The sequence below is a fragment of the Puntigrus tetrazona genome, chromosome 16 (genome assembly GCF_018831695.1).
Source record: "Puntigrus tetrazona isolate hp1 chromosome 16, ASM1883169v1, whole genome shotgun sequence".
In the NCBI taxonomy this organism is placed as follows: domain Eukaryota; kingdom Metazoa; phylum Chordata; class Actinopteri; order Cypriniformes; family Cyprinidae; genus Puntigrus; species Puntigrus tetrazona.
In genome coordinates, this window is record NC_056714.1 from 9,431,665 (window position 1) to 9,454,238 (window position 22,574).

Consider the following 22,574-nt stretch of genomic DNA (forward strand, 5'->3'; position numbering starts at 1 on the left):
ATGTTATACTTCTTAAATTTTCTCACAGTTGCACCAATGGTTGTTACTTTAATACCCAGCATCTTGCTAATGTTTTTGTAGCCCATTCCAGATTTGTGCAGGTCAACAATCCTGTCTCTGAGGTCCTTTGGTCTTACCCATGTTGGAGAGTTTGGAATCTGTCTGATTGTTTGATTCTGTGAACAGGTGTCTTTCACACAGGTCATTAGTTAGAACAGGTGTCTTCAATTCAGGTAACAAGTTGATTGGGAGTGTCTAACTGGTCTGTGAAAGCCAGAACTCCTAATGCATACTAGGGGATCAAATACTTATTTCCCTCAAATCAAATCAATTAATATATATTCTTTAAGTTTTCTGGATTTTCTTTTTGATATTCTGTCTCTCCATGTTAGAATACATCTACCATTAAAAGTATAGAATGATCATGTCTTTATTAGTGGGCATGTTACTTTTTTTAATAGGCTATTTAAAAGCAAAGGAAAAAGGGAAAACTCAAATGAACTAAAAGCAAACTGTTTGTTGCCGTGTAAAACACACACGGCGCTTAAAGGCTATTTAAAACTGAAGGAAAGCGAGGAAAATGAAAACTCAAACGACCCCCTATCACGGCGATACCGATATTCCCGGTGTTGTCACACTTCAATTAACCGGTGAGGAACAACCCTATCTCAAAGTTTATTTTAGGCATTCAAATAAAGTTTTTCAGTTCTCACAAGTGAGACTACATTTTGCTTTAAATCTAAAGTCACATAGTTTAGGTCAAAATTACCTTTCAAATGAAAATTCTGTCTAACTGAAATTTGCAAAGTTTCATCTTAATGAAACCTTTAGCAGTTATTTAACTTCAAGGATACTAAAAAAAAAGGAATTTTCTTTTTCCCCACTCCACTGTACTACACTGGGTAATATTCATTTTAATTAATTCAGGGGAACGCTATGAATGGCAGACCTTGGGCTTCTACATTAAATGCACTGTACAATACAAATACGCACAAATTAAAACTTTATAGTCATTTCTGAACATTCTTTTACAATGCAAGTCTGACATACAAAACATAAAGTCCCCTTTTCTCCTTTAAATGATAAGACAAAATACACAATTCTTCATAAAAGCAGATAGAACTCTTATGGTGGTGACCTTCTTTCTCAGTATTGTTGAAATATTAAGATTGAATGTGTTCATATTTCCGTTCTTTGCTAAGTGTGTACGTGGCACGATGTTTCACCTAAATTACTGAGGACAGACATAGACTACAAGGCGGGTGCACATTTTTAATACTGCTACAAATAGTATAGCAGTCTTAGAGAAATGTAGGATGAAGAAAATTGTAAATCATATTTTTTTTATCATACGTTTCTATTTCTGGTTGGGAGTGGCTGTAATGTAATTTTAAATGCATACTGCAAAGAGTCCAGCTTAGATTTTCATATATTAATGAAACACATGCCAAATACTTAAATGCTTAAAGATTTAATATTTCTTCTTAAACATTTGTTTACAAGTTATTATGAAATCAATTTATTTGGTAATCATTAATCAGAATCTGAGCATTTGCTTCTGGTATTTTTTGCTACTCTTCTGCTTTAGTTTAGAATCGCTAAAATAAAACCCTACTATCTATTCGATATTCAATAATACATCACTACACTGAAATTAAGTCTCCAGCAAATTAAAGTAAGTATAGCCGAGTTGTCTTAGGAAGGTAAGGAAGGTGATTTAATGGATTTATGTAAAAACAAAACACATACACTTTAAAAATGTTGGGTTATTTTTTTTTTTAACCCCAATGCTGGGTTTAGACCGCTGGATCATTTATTTGAGTTATTTTCATATTTATACCCAGGTAATGGGTTATTTTTTCAGCTTGTTGGGCCATTGTATTGGGTTATTTTTAGGGGTGTAACAATATCACAAACCAAACCGAAAAGTCACAATACATCACCTCTCTGACTAACTAATCTATTAATTTAAATTTTCTTTGTTTACATTTGATTAAATTGCACTAGCAACGACTAATAAGGGCTTTTGAAATGTCAAGCAGCCATGTGTTCTGGCCAAATAACCAACTACGTGCACAAGCTTTCTGAAGCGACAACAATGATTTGATAATGATCGTTTTGATTATGATGATTATGTATGGCACAATATTTTAGCAGAATTCAAAATTCAAAGTGCCAGAGTGTCAGATGGGGAAGATTTTTTTTATTTTAGTTTTTAAGTCTTTGGTAGCATTCAGAATTTATGAATGCGCCCGCGGTGCGTTTAGTGTAGCGGCATTCGCATTGAATATATAGAGAATTGAAAGGTTTTGCACAGTGTAGAGTAACATGTCATTGTGTGTGTGTGTGTGTGTGTGTGTGTGTGTGTGTGGGAACAGCTTTAAACAGTTAGTTTAAAGCTGTCAAAAAACTTAGTACGTCAGCTGTCTTAATTGCGGCTTATGTACAGCAAATACATACAAGCTTCATCCTTGTGTCTGTCATGTGACATTGTCCTCTTCTGGGCTTGGACTGCTAGTAAAACTAATCACGTAATAACCATCTTTATATTCACTTTGAAAGCTGAAATTAGGATTATGGTAAAAGCCGTTATATTGCACTTTGTCACCAGGCCAATCAGAGCAATCTGTGCTTGTCGGGGGGCGGGGCATAGAGGAACTACAGTAATGTACAGTATTCGAAAAATGTGTTTTTTTGAAAATTAAAGCACGTCAACATATTATTACACCAAATAGACAAAATAATCTTTAAAAATAGCATCGTAAAGCCCCTTTAAACTTGTCATTAACAGAATAAACGCTTACGTTCTGGAATCTAATTCATTAGCAAAAAGGTTTAGCAATTATCATACGACGACAATTGCATCTCATCACATACCCACTGAACACACCTTCTACCAGGTGACCAATATATCCAAAGAAGGACCTACTACTCTATACTAAGGAAAGCACAACACACCACGCTAAATATAGAGGATACTATCAATTCGCTGCATTGTTGCTCCCTGGGGACTACAAACTCAACACAAACAACACTAAAAAGCTGAAGTGCCTACTTGGAACACAGACAATTTCCAGTTCCAGTGTATTGGGAAAGGCATGAGAAAGCAAGTGTATGTGTGTGTGCTCCGAGTCTTCCAGTCCCAGCAGTAATAATCAGGAGGAGTTGAGTAAGACCTGAGGCTATCACGCTGTTTATCTGAGATTAGTACTGCAGTTATCGGAGGTGAAGGACCCACGCATGTAATTCGCCGCTTGACAAATTATGCAAGATGAATACAACGGCAATGCCATCAACAATACAAATCCACCGCAGAACGAAGAAAACACAGCCAAGGCTGTCACCTTTAATACAGGGGAAATACAGATGAAACCAGAACTGCAGTCTGGAACGTTCACAATTTAGGCGAATTATCATAAACGCACACGGTGCAAAAATTACTTCTGAAATTTGTATGTAAATACATTGAACTGAAATGCATACGCGGGTCCTAAAAGAGCTGTGAGCAGTATTTCAGCGCTGTCTCAAACACGGAGAGCTTCTTGCCAGACACTGAATATTTATGCTTACAGCTGTACAGTTAAATTTATGTAACTTACTTTCTTTTGGTACCGAATTTATTGCTATTACTTCCAGTAAAATGAGTCATGCAAATACGACTTTAGGATATGGATGTTTTGCCGCCTCCACGAGCAAAGAGAAAACAAACAAGTCAGCAGTTCACGTTTTACGAGGAAATTCCTCTTTCTCTCCCTCGTACGGCAGTCGGTGACACAAAAGTCAGGGCATATACCTGAACGTTTACAATAAGCCACACGTTTGTGTGGTAAAATGCCTCAGTGCCAGCTGGACATTTTACATTTAAGAAAGTTGCTGCGCTGTCAGCTAAATATAAGGCAGCATTAGTAACACATTAACAAATGGAACAATATTGTTTCATTTGTTAAAGGAATAGTTCACCTAAAAATGTATTAGTTAGTTTATGGTGTAATTTACATTTTTGGGTGAACTATTCCTTAAACATCAACTAACTAAGAGCAATACATTTATTTAAAACTGCAAACCTTGAATTTAATGTTAAGATTAAGAGGTGTTTTGTATGTATTTTTTGTACATAACACTTTAGATTATGATGCATATTGGCTGTTATTAAAATTATAAAGCATGTCACAATACATTCTCGTAACACTTTTTTTAGGGTATCTTAACTAGTTGTTATTAGCATGCATATTACTAAAATATTAATATTAAATTATGTACATATTAATGCCTTATTGTATGTGATCTTAATCTGCATCCTTAATCCTTATCCAATAACTTGTCACCCTGCTGCCTAAAGTTTTTTCAAAAAAACAATTTTAGTTGTATATATATTATAAATTACTAAAATATAACATTTTACTTAATGTAAATGACAACTAAAATATTTTAGTTGACTCAACTAAAAAACTCAAGTTGAAACAACTATTATATATTTATTTATATATTTATAATATATATTATATATTTTTACAGTGCATAGTTAATAGTGAATAAGTGTTTCATATAAAAAAATTAGCATTATTTTAGATTCCTTAACCCTACCCAATACCGAAGCTTAACCGCCTTGGATACTTTATTTAGTATCCATAAGTAGCAAATTAGAAGTTTACTGAGAGAAAACTCTATTGTAATCTAAAGTGTTACAATATTTTTCATTGTTAGTTTATGTCGACATAGTTAATTAATTCCCACAAAACAACCTAACTGTAAAGCGCTACCTGATACAATACAGTGCATTTTATTGAAGAACATACTACCATCTGATAATTTTAATTGAAGGGCAAAATGGAACAATTTTTTTTGCTTTTTTTTTTTTTTTTTCCCAGGTATAAACGAATAAACGTCAAAGTATGATAACACATCTCTCATGAGACTGTACGTCCTTATCAAATGAGAAAACGCTTCACCTAATTATTTACAATTGCAATGTTTGTGTTTGCTTTGTTAGAGTTTCTATAGACACACGACACGTCTCCAACACGAACACGATCCATTAATACTTTGAGTGTGAACAGCCTTAGGCCTTTCTTTATCTAACCATTAAAATTGCTTAAACAATGCATTTTTAATGTCAGAGCAGGTGTGTCCATTTTTACCTTGAATGTATAAGGAGTTCAAGGTCATCTATTTCTTAGCTGTTATTTTAGCTGTACAAAAATAGTCTGTTAAGCTGGTAAACTGGTATCTTTTTTCAAATTATTTGAATTTGTTTTTGTAATCATAATGAAATTTTTTTACATTACTTTACATTAAGTGCAAATACCAAAGGATTCTACTTAGTAAATATAACAATATTTTTAAACTATATGCTCTTTAAACTAAGTGCAAATAGCTATAGAATCTATTTAAACAGCATGACTGTCTGCTATTTATACTACTGCAAGTAGTGGCAATTTTCTGCACCTCTGTATTGTAGCACATTATAGAACAGCATGCAATAATAACATTTAATGTAAATTATCATTTGAATTCAAATTACTAAATATCCCTACCCGATACTTTATTTCAACTTTTTGATTAATTCCTTCGTTTTTATTTAAATGAAAAGGCTTTCCAAGGTGATATGAGAATTGAAAAGAGAGAAAAAAGTTTGGCAAAAGCAGATTTGAACTCATTGATCTCATCAAAACTCAAAACAATAGAAGACACTCCTATTGCTTCTAAAGGGATAGTCCATCAAAAACTAAAACTGTGTCACCGTTTACTCTCCCCTTTTTCGTTCCAAACCCTGTATGACTTTGTTTCGTCTCCAGAACACAAAAATATATTTTCACAAAATGTTGCAAACGTTCCCATTCACGTCTATTGCATGGACGAAAATCACAATAAAAGTCAATGTGAACAAAAAACTGTTTGGCTACAACATTCTTCAAAATATATCATGTTCAAGCAGATAAAAACGTGTGAAACTTGTCATCCCTTTAAATAGCAGCATGGTTTCCTGCCTCCCAGAGGCTTAACTAACTACTTAGGCTGACTGGTTTAACTACTTGAAATTATGACCAGCTTGGCAAGTTGGTGTCAAGGTAGTTTCTGAACACTGTTGTTTATCACAGCCTTTCTGTCTGGGTTTCTTCCTCTTGCTTATTCCTTCTCCATCTGTTATCTTTCACCCCAACAAATCGCACCAATTATAAAACTCATCTCGCTTTTCTCACTCTTTCCTTGTCTCAATCAACCCTCAACTCACATTTTCTCATTTTTTCTTTGACTCCCTCTTACTCCCTCCTTCACTTCTCGTGTCTGCATCCCATACCCATGCTCTTTTGCTCGCACCTAAAAGAACCAATTACAGCATTTTCCCTCTTCTAGAGCAGAGCAGGGCCGAGGTGACTGGCATTAGCAAGATAGCGCTAATTGTAGAGGTTATATTTAGTGCTGGGTCAGAGCTCTCCAAGAGGAGCAGTACTGATAACGATGCTGGCTGTATGAGATGGCTTGTAGATGACCCTGTGCTGTAAAAAAAAAAAAAAAACAGGTGCGGAGGGCAGGGTTTGTTGGGTCTGATCCCAGCCTGCAGCAGCCTGGACCGCTTAGACAAAAGAAGAGGTCCATGAGGGGTTGTTGTGATATGGGGAAGCGTGCTGTGCACAGATCTACCAGAAAACAAGCCATTACAGGCCTCTACTTATCTGGATGGCTTGGGATGTGCGTCTGAGTGTGTGATTGTGTGTGTGTGTTCACAGTAAGCTTCACTAGCCTACTGTGAACACACACACACACAATGATATAGATGTTAGCCTGAACATAACATAGCCTGAACATATATATATATATATATATATATATATATATATATATATTATATATATATATATATATTATTAGCATTTAATGGCGCAAAAGCATTAACTAAACAGTTAACTTTTACATTTCAGGTTTTAACACACACAAATTAATATAAACTTATTTCTTTGTCTGTATTATTATAGATTGCTTCTTTAGATTATGTTGTAGAATATTTATTATTTACATATTTAAATACACTTTTTTGCATCACTACTTGTATAATGTACTTTAACTTTTACTTCATAACATTTTTCTTCTGTTTAAAGTTGTGTGTATTAATTTTAGAGTGCTTATAACAAGCTTAGTCTTCACTTACAAATAAAAGCTGCAATCAAATGATGTGCAGTTAGTTACAAATCTGACTAGTAGTCACTAGGAGAGTTTGGTGCAATAAACATTTTAATTTGAACAGCTGTTAATACGTCTGTTCAGACCAACACGAACATTCACATGCTGTCAGTCTGATAGATTATTTATTTCTATAAGGCCAAACAATGAGATCCGTGCATTTGGTAACATGCCTGCTGCTGTTCTACAAAAAGATGAGTGTGTGACTAATAAACAGACAGTTTTGCTAAGCTACAATAGACATCTAGAACTGGCTCTTTTGTCTCTTTACTCTTGTATTCGGTGTTGTCTGATAAAAACCAAAGCAAATACAGACACCTGAATGGCTTTTGAAAGCATGTAAATAGCATTTGCGTTCCTTTCTTCACCGTGAAAATTAGGTTTCAGAAATGGAAAGTTGCACACCGCTGCCTTCGTGTAGCACTCTATTTGTGCTCTTCCATAAGTGACACCTACTATCAGAGAATGGATTTGCACTTTAACTCAGTCCATCTGGCATTTTTTAATTAGTATGAATAGACAAACTATATGTGAAAACTGAATTTATATGCTGAACATTTGTGTTGCAGTGAACAGGCCTTAAGGCTATTTTAAAGGCGACCCTACCGTGTTCTACACTCACGCCAAGCAGAGACACAAGTTTATAAGCAGCAACAATACGATCTTAAAGGGATGGTCTATCCAAAAATCTTTCTTCTGCTAAACACAAGTACAATGTAAGTAACTAAACAGTTTTGGTCCACTTTGCTTTCAACATGAGGCTGACTAAGACATAATTATCACTTTCGGTGGCCCAGATCTTTAAATATAGATTGTTTCACAATACAAGCAACATAAAAAAAAAAAAATCATGCTATGGTTTTTGGACCCGAGAAAATCATATCGGTTCTAGTACTAATTTTAAAGGTCACTTGAATCTCACCCCTCTCTCGAACCGCAAGTTTACGTAAGTGCGAGCTGATGCTTTCTTTTTCACGGTTCTCCCTCTTCACAGCGTGTTAAATGTGGAGAGTGTGTGTGAATCTGACTCATCTCCTTTTGTCAAAAACAAACACGCACGAGCGTACACCCACGCACACCTCGGTGTCCATCTCGCCCTATAATGCGGAGAAGACAGGCATGCTGGTCCAAAACTGTCAACATGAGTAAGGCTATAGGACTCTATTACTCAATAATTCAGCACAGAGAGCTGAAAGCGTCAGGGTGAGACTGGGCATTCACACGCCAGGCTGGGAAAAAAAAAAAAAAAAAAAGAAAAAAAGCCTTGCATGGGCATGAACAGAGAGGCAACAGACAGCAACTTGTGCAGATGAGAGAATGAGTGAGAGGCTGCCCAGTAGCTAGGTACAGTAGATAGCGACAGATGAAAACAGGAGGCTTATTTAGATGCCCAAGCCCGGACGGTGGGTGATGTGAGGGCTAGATGGGTGGAACAGTAAGTAGATGCGGGCTACAGGGCCGCCACACACGAGTCCGCGCTGATAAAAGCAGCAGCATCTGGTGGAAGCCCTTTAAAAAAAAAAAAAAAAAAAAAAAAAAAAAGGCAGCTGAACGCCCTCCCCCTCCATCAGAGTCACACACGAGAGTCAGACAGCGAGATGAGAGCAATAAGGGTCTGGGTAATGGAATGAAAACACTCCAAAACAAAACAAGGGCAGCTCTCTGAATGCAGGCCCTTTTCATGTGCGTGGCAGTGTCTGGGTGAAAAGACTGTGTGGGTTTGTGTGTTCTGGTTCAAGAGACAGGCTGAAAACCGGAGGGCCGATATATATATCAAAGCGAGCGACGTTCAGATGCACTGCACCTTGCTGGTAGAACGGTCGGAGGTCGGTGCCCTTCTGTCCAATCAGATTGCAGAGGAGAGCCATGGCGTTCTGCATCGTGCTGCCGACTGTGTTATTCTGGTGCTCCTGAAAAAAAACAAAAACGGTCTTGTATTAAAATCTCAAAATATCTAAAATCGATATCAAACGAAAAAAAAAGTTTGAAAGCGCCATGTTCAAAGCTGCGTGTAAATTAGCGGATATTGCTGTGACTAAGCATAATTTGAACACTACACAGCCGGAATTGTTTATTAGTGGATCAAACCGACGAGAGGTGTGTTTCATGTTTATAAACAAGTGGTTCCTAACCAGGGGGCCGCGGGCCCACTAGGGAGCCTCGGCAAACTTCCAGGCGGGCCCCAGCAAGCCTTAATATTATTTAAATGTAGTTACATTAGCATAATCTTATTTAAAAGGATAAAATAACACTGAAAATAAAGATGTACTGCATTAAAAAGACATGCCTTTTTTATTTTCGCATGTATATTATTACAACAGAAGGACAAGCGGTACATATTTGAATATAGTCTCAAGGACCTTAAGCCAAAAAGGTTAAGACGCATTGTCCTGAACAATGATGACAAATGAAGAAAATAATATACATCACATAGGATGAAAGATCATATAGTGAAAAGAGCGGCACATAGACTTGAGGGCAGGACTGACTTAATGCAGTACAAAGTAGTTAGCTACTAGAAACTTTTTAGTTAAAAAAAAACTAAGTTTTTTAAAAGTAGTGATTAACTTAACAGTGCGAATTAGTGTGAGAGCACAATCCAATAAAAGCACAGATGGGACAGTATTGTTCCGCAGGTGATCCTTGCGCACATTAAAGAACACAGCACAGCCAGATCTTTTCCATAATTACCAAAGCAATAGAGAGCGGCAACTATCTAGGACCTATTGCAGGCATGTCGAAGACAAAATGGGTTAAGATGTGTTATTTTTGTGCATTAAATAATTGTGCAAATACCAGGAAGTTGTCACAAAATGAGTAAATCACCGATCGCCTTGCATGATTTACTTCTCTAACAAAAAGGAAAAGGTCGCTGAAAGGAAAACTTCTACAAATTCATATATAATAAGATCAGCTGCAAAAATATCTGTAAATCATATCTATCTGTAAATCGCATTTATAAATACGGACTATATGATTTATTAATTACTTCTTATTTGGGTTAGACATTTAATATATATATATATATATATATATATATATATATATATATATATATATATATCAATCATTAAAAACGTACATGTATTTCATATCTTTGGTGCGACGGCTAAAGGGTGCATGCTCTCTAATGACGAGACTGCAATGAAATAGGCAAACGAGAAGTACGCAAGATTAAGAGTAGATTTGGAAAAAAGGTCAAAAAGCAAATATAGATTTTATGTAATACACAAAGAAGAGAAATTACAACTTTAATGCAAAGTCCCTGTTAAAGAACACTTGATTTGTAATTTATCAGAAAATGAGACTCATTTCAGGTACACAAGCAGATGTATCTGCACACATACATCAGGGTAATGGAGGTAAGCTGACTATTGACCCAGCACCCAGCAAAATACTGGGACCTGCAATGAAGGTTTAAACCATGATTTACTGCTCACTGATGCTTAATAACAAGAATATTGGATTAAAGCACAGTATACTATCCCGTTCATTCAAGATGTGCATTTAACGCATGGACGGAGTAAAAACAAGTAATTTCAAACAATGCATTTTTAGTTCAGCAGACTGATACAGTATAACATAAGTGGAAATTATGATTAATAATAATGATACATATCTAAATACACTAAAATATTATTAATAAGCATTTTTAGTACTTTTTTTCTACTTTACTGACATTCTACTAACTATAAAAACTACATGTCACCTTACTCTCATTAGTAGACTTAAAATGTACTTGCAAAGGCTATAAAAGTGTCAGCAGATACTTTATTTTAACGGTCACCTTTGAAGATTCTGCTGACAATAAGTAACTCTGCACCTACATCTGCTAACTATCATAAGTTTAATATCTGATTAATATCTGCCCTTTTTTCAGATGGTGTGCCAACAGACATTCTACTAACAGTAACTTTGCAAGTACATGTCAACTTATTCTAAAGGGCCGTTCACACCAAGAACCATATTGCCAGTTTATTCTAAGCGCATGTGCGCCTGCCACTTTACATTCTCAAGCCGGATAGATTCTGATTGGCTGTCAGTGTTTGTATCGTTAAACAGCTGGGGGGAAAAAAGATGTTCTGAAAGTGATTCCAATGACATTGCTTCTGTGTGCCTTTATCGTTGTGGTGTGTGCTATTCTTCAACAATTTTTAGAACTATTGTGAATGGCGCTTAACTATAACCCTGCCAGCCTTTTTGTTGCTCATAGCTGCAATCCAACTCAGTAAACCACTTCCAGGAAGGAAAAAACTGCCTGCTATTAAACCGACAACAGCAAAATGTGTATATCATCATTTCCACTTTTGTGGAGCCTCTACTATTTTCAAGAGTGGAGAGTGAACCTAACCAGAGAGGGCAGAGGTGCTGTCAGATAGAGAGAGCCAAGCCTCTGCCCTTCTCATCTCTCCCCCAGGGCAGACACCAGAGGCTGGGTGAGGCCAACAGGGGGAGCTGGGTAAGACCGGAGGTGTCGGGACGGTGTTGTCTGGGTCTTTCGACTCTAGGGTCAAAGACACCGTCTAATCCTGCAGCGAGCTCAGGTCCAGGGGCCGATTAAAAACATGATAAACAGACAAAGAAGAGCAGAAAGAAGGCAGAAGAAGGAGGGGAAAAAAAAATCGATGGGGGTTTTAATTAGAGGTCTGAGTGAGGCTTGGGAGAGAAAGAGAGAGATAAAGAGAGAGAGATGGGTCTGGCCAACTCTGCTGGCTGACAGACAGATAGAGAAGGGTATGTCTGTCTCAGGGGAATCTCTGAGCCCCTCCACAGGCTGTGCAAGAATTTTCAAGGCCTGGAATCATTACTTTTTCCGCTTTATTTCCGCACGGAGCCTCGGGAGAGGTGGAGTGGAGGGGTCGTGCATTCATCAGGAACCTTCAGTCCATACATAAATATAGCACACACACATACAAACTGCAGGAGAGACGATGAGGAAGCATTTAATATTGGGTCGGCGCTGAAAATAGCTTGTTTAATAAAACCAGCGTTGACGTCGCAGGGTTAAGTAAAACCATCATCGTTAACTTCAAACAACACAAGGTGGAAATGGATGTTTTACCATTGATATTTCACGTCACCATTAAGGTGCTAAGCGAAATTGAAGCGATAATTGGTGCGACAAATCTTTTCGAAGGAGTTTGTTAAGAGAGTTCGAAAAAATCTTGCCAAAGCAAACTTTCCACTTTGGCATCTGATAAGCAACTTTGAATTGAAATAAGTCTGTGGCGATCTTAAAATGTAAATATTTTCAGTTGAGATTAAAAAAAAAAAAACACTCTGGAAAGCTGCTTAATAGTAGAAATTGGAGTTGTAATTATAATTGAAAGTGACACGTTTAATGTGTAATACTGCAAAAGCAGTCTATTGTATATAAATAAACATGATGTGACTTGACTCGAATGCCAAATTGCAGATCTGGTGCAAACGTATTCACATTGCTATGATCAGATGCTTTCTTAACCGTTTTATCAACACTGACATTTCTGTTGTGTGTTAAATATGCGCACAACACACATTTACATATTCATCAAAATGCCGCTCTCAACAGGGTAGGCGTTGTTGAGATGTTCGCAAACTGTATATTGCTGCTCGGGTTAAAAAAAAAAAAAAACACACACACACACAGCAATATACTTATTTTCACCCTAAAGCAAAGACTAAAAAATTATTTTGTCATGACTTTACTAGGGTCTTTACAGTTCACTGACATCTTAATGGTAGTTGGTCAGCTGGAGTCAAGTGTGCTCAGTTCTTCAGTCTGATTATTATGAACCAAACATATCATATGACTAAAGTCTTTGGAAGTGCAGGAAAACGACACGGCAATGCTCATCTAGCAACACAACAATCCTGAGGTGTAACTAAGTTCAAGGATATAGGGTTCTATTTGTGTACACTGTTATTAACGTATTTCTTTTTATCCACGATATCATAATCTTTAATCAAAAACATTTCAATCAACATCCTCTATCCCTTACAACAGCATTTATTCTCCAGTGACTTGTGCGCTGAGCAACTGACCGGGCAGTGGTAAAACACAGCTGCAACATAATATCTTTAGATCCATTGCTAGAACCAATTAATTGATTGATTGATTGATGAACGCTTTTTACTGCCAGCTGGTATAATTTCAACAAAGCTAATGGGGTCACGCTAACCAGTAAAACCTTGACCCTTGGTAGGTGCTGGCCTTGCACCGAATTTGGAACAGGATCAGCATCCCATCCACCATTATCATCGCTTTATTATCCCTACAGCTCTTCATTAACATGGCAGTTATCCCTCTGAACTGTTTCCTACACAACCAGAAAAACTGACCTGGATAATCCCATTAAATCATTTTATTTCATATTTCATTTAACTTAGAGGTATGACAAATGGTTTTACAAGCCTCCTCTTGATAAACCACATTAAAGTAGAAATATTCAGAACGCTGTCTAACATTTCCTTTACTACATTAAAAACAGCCTCCTCCTTTTATTTCTGCTCCTTAGATTGACAAGAACAGCTAAAAGCTTTCAGTGCACTTTTCTTGCTCAGAAAGTGTGGCTGTGAGCACATCTCGGCTCTCGAGAACATTAATGGTTTCTTTTTCCTGTCCGATCTATACTGACAGGTCACATTCGACGGAAAGCCACGGCAGTAAAACTGAGGTAAGCAGTGTTGGAGTAATTCATTAAAGTTTTCCCTCTGCGATACCATACAATGACACTACCTGAAAGGGTTCTTTTCTTTCTTTAAATTGCTCATGGCTGCCTTGATATTTAAGCGACTCGAGTGAAGAGTAAAGGCGGTCAAATAAATCACAGGATTTTTCTTACATTCTTTTAAATTAACTCTGGGTTTTACAGTTTCAAGGAAAACAAAACAAAACAAAACAAAAACTGCACGCTTTCTGTTTGACGTGAGTTTTATAATTGCGAACTGATTCCTAGCAAAATATCGGAAGAGCTGAATGAGCCGGATATACGTTCAACAGCTCAGCCTTTGTCATCAGTATTACTCTTTTTTTTTTTTTTTTTCTTTTCTTGAAAGTTCGACCAATAAGGAGCTTTGGGATTTGGGCTACGCCGAGAAGACTCGCCTCAGCACATTAACACAATTCAAATGTTCGGTAAGCGGTAATCCTTTCGCTTGTTATAGCAAACAGGCCCAAACCTCTGTGCGGAGGGCAGATTGTGAACTGGAAGGGCAGCGGTATTGAGGGATTGGGATTAAAGAGGATGTGAGGCTGTAGCTAACATCTCACCAGCTCGCTGAGATGGCCAAAGAAGTCAGACAAACCTCCCTCTCTCTCTCTCTCTCCTTGTTCATTAGTGATCTCTTGTTCATTAGAGTCCTCTGCTTCCTTTCATGTCCTCTCAGGGCTCATGAGGATGAATGGATCGCATCTGAATCGCACTGAGACTCACATGCTGGGCTGCTCTCTGACTGGTTAAAACAAGTTCAGTTTGGCCTATCTATCCTGTATGTTTGAGTCTTTGCATAAGAAAAAAAAAAATAACAAAAAAACCCCAATTATTAGAAAATATAATTGCAATTTAAAAGAACTGTTTGCAATTCTGAAATGGCATTTTTTTTTTCATTGAGACCTTGATAGTCCCCCCCCCAGATTCCTTTATGAATTGAAAGATTAAAAACTACATAACCTCAAACCTTTGAATGGTGGTATACGTAGAAGCAATTTTAAAATGACTAAAGACTGCTTTAGCATGAATATAGTCACAGATAAAGAATATGCAGCCATTCAGCTGTGATTCTTGCCTAACATTGACCTTTAGTCATGACTATTCATAAGAAAAGCATTAGTCTTTCACATGGTATTGTAATATAATAGTCTACATCTCATTTATTGCAAGACTTGTTCATATCATAACAGCCTACTTCAGTAAAAAAACAAAAAACAAAAGAGGCATACACACACACACACACCTTGGGAACTAGTAACATTAATACCTGATTTAATGATCACAACTAATGATCTTGTAATCAATAATGGGCAGAATTTTATATCGACACATCCAAATAGTTAATACATTATCTGCTGGGGTGGAGCTAAAATTGAATGAATTCATCAATATAAAAAGGCGCACGCTTTGAAATGTTTGGTGGTTTTCTTGCCATATTAAAACTGAATGATCTTCTCCTGCTGTTTGATTAAATCTCCTGCCAGACATCAGCAACTGACCAAATAAAACAGCAGTTAACAGCACTACTGCTGAGGGAATTTCCAAAGCAAACGCTGTAACTGTGAGAAAAAAGACAAGCGCAAATGAACGCTACAGGTCTGAGATAAACCTACCTCGTTGGTAGGAAAGTTTCAGCAAATGTGATTAAAGATCACAGGTTAGTGCATAAGAGAAAGAAAACTGTTAGATGAAGATAACATGCAATCAAAAAAAAAAAAAAGCTGTAGAGTACTTAATATTCTGACTGACAAGATTATGGTCAAAGAGGTGCACCATTGATTTTGACTTTCAGATGTAATGTTGTATTCATATTTTTCTACATAATCTTCAATGTTTACGGGCTAATATTATTGGTACCGCTTTACAATAAAGTTACATTTGTTTACATTGGTTTTATTAGTTAACATGAGCTAACAAATACAGGATTTCGTAATCTTTGCTATGCTGCATGCTAGTTAATATCAGCAGTTACTAATTTATTATAAAATATTGTAAACATAGTCAGTGTCAATTTTGATTTCATGTGGGCTTTAACTATCTACTGGGGCATTATAGGAAACTGTTGTGTTGACAATTTTTTCAACTTTTGCATATAAAATGCCTTATATTTAAATACTTATACTGTAAGTTTTATTTGGTTAGCTCGGCTGATGGAAAAGTATATCCTTTGGAAAATTAAATTATAGTGTATGAGACACTCTGGGATTATGGCTTACATTAACCTTGAAAAGTGGTTTTAATGTAATGGTAATTTTTCACTTCAGGTAATGGGAACGTCAAAGGATCAATCATGGGATACTTCTTGAAAATCTGTTGGCTCTGGATTGCTGCTGGGCAGCTCAACAATGACCATTTACCAGAAAGCTTCAAAAATGATGAGGAAAAAAAAAATTATCTAAAGCATATTTTTTGCTCAGCTCTCCCGTTCGCATTAGCTTGCTGGAAATAAGTATATATGTGTGTTTGTGAGTTTTTCGAGGAAGTGGGGTGTGTTGACTTAACAATCGATGTAGGGTCCAGTCTAATGAGAGTGTAACCTGCTGTTGAAAAGGCCTCACATCCACACTCCATTAACTCTGCAACCCAATTACACATTGCACTCTGATAGGTCAAACCCCACTGCCTCATTTACATAATAACTCAGTTGATACTGGGAAGGGAACATGCTCACAGGGAAAGATCTGTTGGTATACACACACACACACTCAAACCATGTCTAAATTGTATTTTTTTTTTATCTAAAATATTTAACCATGTTTTGTTAAAGGATTATGCCATCCAAAAATGAAATCTGTCAAAATGTACCTACCATCATGTTGTTTCAAACTTGGAATCTCTCTCTTATCACCCCAATGTCGTTAATGTAAAGTCCTTAAACATGACCTTAAACATTTGCCTCTGCTGACAACCAAAGTTTTTATCTTAAGCTGAATATTTATTTGTTCATTGTGCAAATTGTAATGTTTATTAATACTGTATAACATATAACATTAATTATTACACCATCTTAATGACCCTAAACTTTTGGCAGTTTGGAAAGTGATTTGTTGAGTTGAATTTTTATTGTTACATATAACTATTTTTTAAGAAATATCTATTTATTTTCAAACTGAAATGTGCAGTTTTATTCTGGAATTAATTAATTATTTTTTTTTTTTATTAATTATTATTTATTTTTACATTAATATTCATCCATTTTGTGACAGATGGAAATAAAATATTTAATTTAAATTATAAATATTATAAAATAATTTAAAGCTCTGTAGTTTTATTATCACCCAGATTCTAAAATGACATTTCAAAAATGCCATTTTTTTTAAGCAAATGAGCAAATAATGAATTGTCTTTCTATGTTTTATTATAAAAAAAACAATTGTATATCTTAGAAAACACACAAGCCACAAGAAATACACTATGAACTGTGATAATAAGCAAAAGAACTGTGTGAAGCTTCCGAATTAATCGATGAATGAATGAATAAATGAATACATACATATATAGCATCAAGGTTTAGAATAGGAAATAGGAGTCAGTAAATGATGACAGAAGTTCATTTTTGAATGAATTATGCCTATAAATGACCAAAATAGTGACGGTCCGTCTAGCACTGATAAAATTCTACCAATCTATTCCGTTTTAAATACTTTGATGCATTTCTGCAACACAGCCAATTTCCCCAATATAGTGTTTTCTGATTTCCATAAAGCTCATCATTTTCTGGTAATTCCATTGCTTACCGAAGTCAGAGCAGAAAACCCAAGGCAATAAATGAATCAAGCAAACAGAGAGTGAGGAAACCAGAAGGCTCAGAAGCACACTTTACCTCTATGACTTGAAAGATAGCAGGCAGGAGACGGCTCTCTCTAACAAGCCTGTTGGGGGAAACACACACACACAAATACACACATTTAGCTTGTGACACACACATTTACTTCATGGCACTAGGCCCACCTTCCATCTTCATTAGTGTGACACTTGTGCATGCATTTGGGTTTTGGCACTGAACGGGACCGCTGAGGTGTGAACGCTCCATCGTGCCAAGATCAGTCAGCTGGGAAAATGACCTTTGACTAATCCAGTGACGAGTGAAAAAGAAAGAGAAAGCATGCCGCCGAAAGGATGAAAGAGGTGAGAGAATGATGGAGAGAGAAAGACGGATGGAAAACACACAACGTATTAAGAATGAGAAATAGAGGACCCGTGTATGCAAACCTAGTGAGCTGCCTAGATAAAAAAAGCTTTTTTGGCAATCACAGAAAGATTATTACATTATAATGCTCAGAAAAGCTGTCAATAGAGAAGCTCCTTTAGGCTCATATGTATATATTTTATGGGTTTGTGATGCTCAAAAAGCTGTGGCTGCCAAAAACCTACAGTAACCGTACACTGATACTGTTTCAGGTATTATGGGATGGTGTGATGGATACCTGAATATTTCATTGTAAAGTAATGTAATGTTAATATTTCATTATACTTAATTACACATTTTTTTTCTTGAAAATGAACGGATAACAACCATAATAAGAAACGATAGCTGTAAAATAGATAGCCATACGATGAATGGAAAACCTTAAAGGAACATGCTACCAACTTCAAATCCATTCAGCCGGTCTCCCACAGTAGCAGTTTTAGCTGCAGCTTAGCAGCTTTAGGAGCAGCAGGTGCAATGATATTATGCTGCGACTGAAAATAGGCTAACTTCTGTCAACATAAGCAACGTAACTGGGGACTATTTTCAGGCATCGTGTAACCCACGGTGCGGCAGCAAAGCTCCTTGATTATTATGCCCGAAAATATTGCATAGTTCCTAGCCATTTCGGCCAAGAAAACCAAAACTTTTAATTTTCCGTTGGTCTTAATACATGATATAACTACAGAAGACTCTACCAAATATACAGTACATATCGAAACTCTTTTAGGTGAGACGCTAACGGTCTCATTAGATTCGATGGCCTATGCAAAGCTGCAGCTAAAAGTGCTGTCGCCAGACACGGAAACTGGCTAAACGGATTCGAAAATGGTACAACTGTTTAACTCTAGAGGAGTTGGAAAATTTGCCTATTTTTAGAAATATTTCAGCAGCACAGCCAACAATTGTTTGGGTCAAAATTTTATACAAAAAATCATTAGGATATTGTCTTATCCTAACAACAATGTATACACACAACAACTACAAAAAAGACCCTTAAGACAAATAGTATGTCCACACAAAGACAAGAAACACCAAGGTAACATGACACAAAAAAAAAACTAAACTAAATGACAGAAGATGTAACATAAGGTACATTACTGAAAACAAACAACAAATACATAAATATGTAGCATTTTATAGTATCTTAGTCTTATGACACTGTAACTACTAGTTTTTACATGTCAAACCATACATTTGCCATTATTTTACAATTACGCAATATTTAACAATTTAGTTTTTGAAATGAAATGCATTCTGAATCTGAACCAAATTATACTGTGAAAAAGGATAGTTCAAATCATTTTATTTTAATGAACACACCTACGATTTCCAAGAATGCTGTTTATGAGGGCAGTTCACTTTTTCAAAACAGTCACAGAATATTTCAATGGTGACCGTGACTGCCAAAAGCAACTCTACAGATAGGCAGCTCACTAGGTTCAGAACATTTTAATTGAATTTTTGGTGTGTCTAGGTAGACGGTTTACTAGGTCTACTATGTTTCAACAAAAATGACGCTCAAATATGCTACGTAGGCAGTTCAGATTCAACTTGTATGAAATAAATGTCTGAATGGTACTATAATGACGAAAAATGCTGTCTAGGCAGGCAACTCATTTGAAAAAAATGTTTGAAAGAGTGTGGTTACTAAAATGCACTTATTTAGTTTAGTAAATCAAATATTCAAATACGAGTACGGCTATAAAATGCTGACTAGGTTTAAAGTTGAAATCATTTAAATAAAATGTACATACGTGTCGATATGATGCATGAAACTGCTGACATGGTAGACAGCTCACTAGGTTTGTATGTAATTATGATGTCCTAAACCGCTGACAATGCTGGCTGCTCACTACACTCGCATCGCTTAAACGGAACATTCAAAAAACGTCTCGGTAGACAGTCCATTTGGTCCGAATGTAATGTCCTAAATGGCAAAAATGCTGTCTAGGTAGGCAACGCACAAGGCAAAACAAGCCAAGCTCAGAGGAATAATGGAGGTCTTTATTGAAAATGACTTGTCATGCTCTCTTATTGATTAAAGTCTTTGATTCACAGCCAATTACCGTATGAAAAATGTGCGTAGAGCAGAATGCCACAATAATTTGAGAAAAGCACAGACTGATAAAATGAAATTAGCTGTAGGGCCACAATTGGAATACGAACTGTGTCCTTCCTGGTCAATATAGGATATATGACAGCACTATAGAGTTGTTTGGCCATTCTCCCCTGAGTATGTCCTCTATGGAGGATATGGTTTCTCTTTGAGTGAGAAAGAGTAAGAGCTGGCCAGAACCTGAGATAAGGTGAATGCAGAGGTCTATAGGAGTAAATCTCCCACTAACTTGCTGAATTCTTGTTATATGAACCCAAAGCCACAGGTAGAGAAAGAATTATCCTCTCTGTGCCTGAAAGTCAGCACAGCTCAAAACCTGGGATTTAGGGATTTCTTTTAAGGTTAAAAACTGGGTTTACTGTGCCAAATAATTGTGTGTATTTTGAAGGAATTGGGCAAAAATAATCAATAGAAACAGCAAAGATTAATGACATTAGCATTTACTTAAAAAAAGGGGTATGAATACTTTAGCAAGGCACTTTTTATGTTACTGCCTTACTCTAAACTATTTAAAAAAAAAAAAAAAAAAAAACTACACTCCATACACCATTACTGTACAGCAAAAAACTGTTTTTTAAGATCTTTGTAAATTTATTACAAATAAAAAACTAAAATAAGCACATTGCATAAGTATTCACACTCATATTTAGCTGTAACATCTTTACAGTCTCAAGTCTTTTTTTGTTTGATGCGACAAGCTTTGCTCAACAGCAATTTGTCAATTATCTGCCATTCTTCTCATCTTGACCTCTCAAGTTCTGTCAAGTTGGATGTGGGCAGACGCACATGTTCAGGTTTCTCCAGAGATATTTGATCGGGTTCAATCTCAGGCTGTGGCTGGGCCACTCAAGGACATTCACAGAGTTGTCTATAAGCCACTCTTACTGTGTGCTTATGGCCATTGTCCTGTTGGAAGGTGAACCATCTGCCCAGTCTGAGTTTCTGAATGCTCTATACTAGGTTTTCTTTCAAAACTATTGCTATATTTTGCTGCACTGAGAGTTCCTTCTACTTTTTGATAATTCCAAGTGTGTTTTCATGCGTCTTAACTGAGGATCGAGTTGTACCACGCCATAGAGCCCAAATTGATGAAGTGATGATCAGCCCAGCGACCAATCTTTAGTTTTTGCCCAAACCTTATGTTTTTGACACTTTCCGGTACTGTATGTCACACAAGAGCAAGGTCTCTCTTCGCTACAAACACCTCTCTCTCTCTCTCTCTCTCTCTCTCTCTCTCACTATCTACTCTGCTGTCAAATGCTTAAATGCATTAATTGCACCTAATTGCATTCAAACACATGTAAAATAACTATGTAACTGTGCTGAAAAACATCACAAAACACCAACTACACCAATGGCCAAGTAAGACCCTCTTCTTGGAACAAGCATGCATTATTAAGTGTACAAATAAATGCAGGCTTGCTGAGCAGAAGAGAAAACACTGAAAAATATTACAGATCCCAATTTGAACACTATGTGTGACTTATAATAAATGTATCAACAGATTTGTTGTAATTATTATTATTGCATAAATACATTTCTCAAATTCAGTCATCAACCAGCAACAGCCATCCTTCCTCTTCCCATCGGAAAACATGAGATGCAGTGCTAAACAGTCGGTCCTCCTTGTATTGGTGGTAGCGTCTTTATGTGTGTATATTTATATATACATAGTAAATATACACAATCAAAAACTTTTATTTTGGATGTGATTAATCATATTACAGCATAACTAAAATTATAATAGCATAATTAAATAATACAATTAAAGAACACGCATCATTTTGTCAAATCTCCAAATGAATATTCACGCCTACCTTAAATTGTAATGTTGCAAATGTCTTGCGATTTTAGTTTTTAGTATTTTATTTAGACAAATCTGTATAAAATTTAAACATTATCAGTCATAACACATCTTTCTGTACTGGCCTAAAATTGAACCATGAATTATGACATATACTCAAGGTTATAAGTTATCTAAAGATTTGATTTATTTCATCTCTAAATTTGTCATGCCATTTACTGTGCTGTTGAAAATCTCCCACAGAAACCATTAATTTTTGCTATTCTTATAGATGTAGAATGTAAATATAGAAACGTTGAACTAGAACTCGCAACTTTCATCAATGTGTCAATGTGCAAAAACCATTAAGCCTCGCCTCAAAGACAGTGACTATGTACCAAAGTAACTATTCACTATACCATGAATAGATTACCTGCAGAAACAATAATTAACTGACAATAGCATCGTGAGATATACAGTCACTCATGCTACACCGAGTCCATTGACAGAACAGTGACGCACATCGAGCAATCAGCACACTCAAGTGTGCACCTTCCTGCGGTCTGTTTATTCAGAACAGTCAATGATCTCTCATCTGTCTGTGCTCTCCTT

General features: G+C 36.3%; 1 protein-coding gene across 3 annotated transcripts in view; it reads right to left on the reverse strand.

Moving 5' to 3' along the window:
* ulk4 (unc-51 like kinase 4) overlaps positions 1 to 22,574 on the reverse strand; it is a 136,488-nt gene that overhangs the window by 44,155 nt on the left and 69,759 nt on the right. For all 3 annotated transcript variants that reach the window (XM_043260592.1, XM_043260591.1, XM_043260593.1), the window contains exons 31-32: positions 17,695 to 17,743; positions 8,984 to 9,089 (exon numbers count right to left, since the gene is read on the reverse strand). In XM_043260592.1, coding sequence (XP_043116527.1) covers positions 8,984 to 9,089; positions 17,695 to 17,743 — 155 coding nt within the window. The remainder of the gene's footprint in view (positions 1 to 8,983; positions 9,090 to 17,694; positions 17,744 to 22,574) is intronic.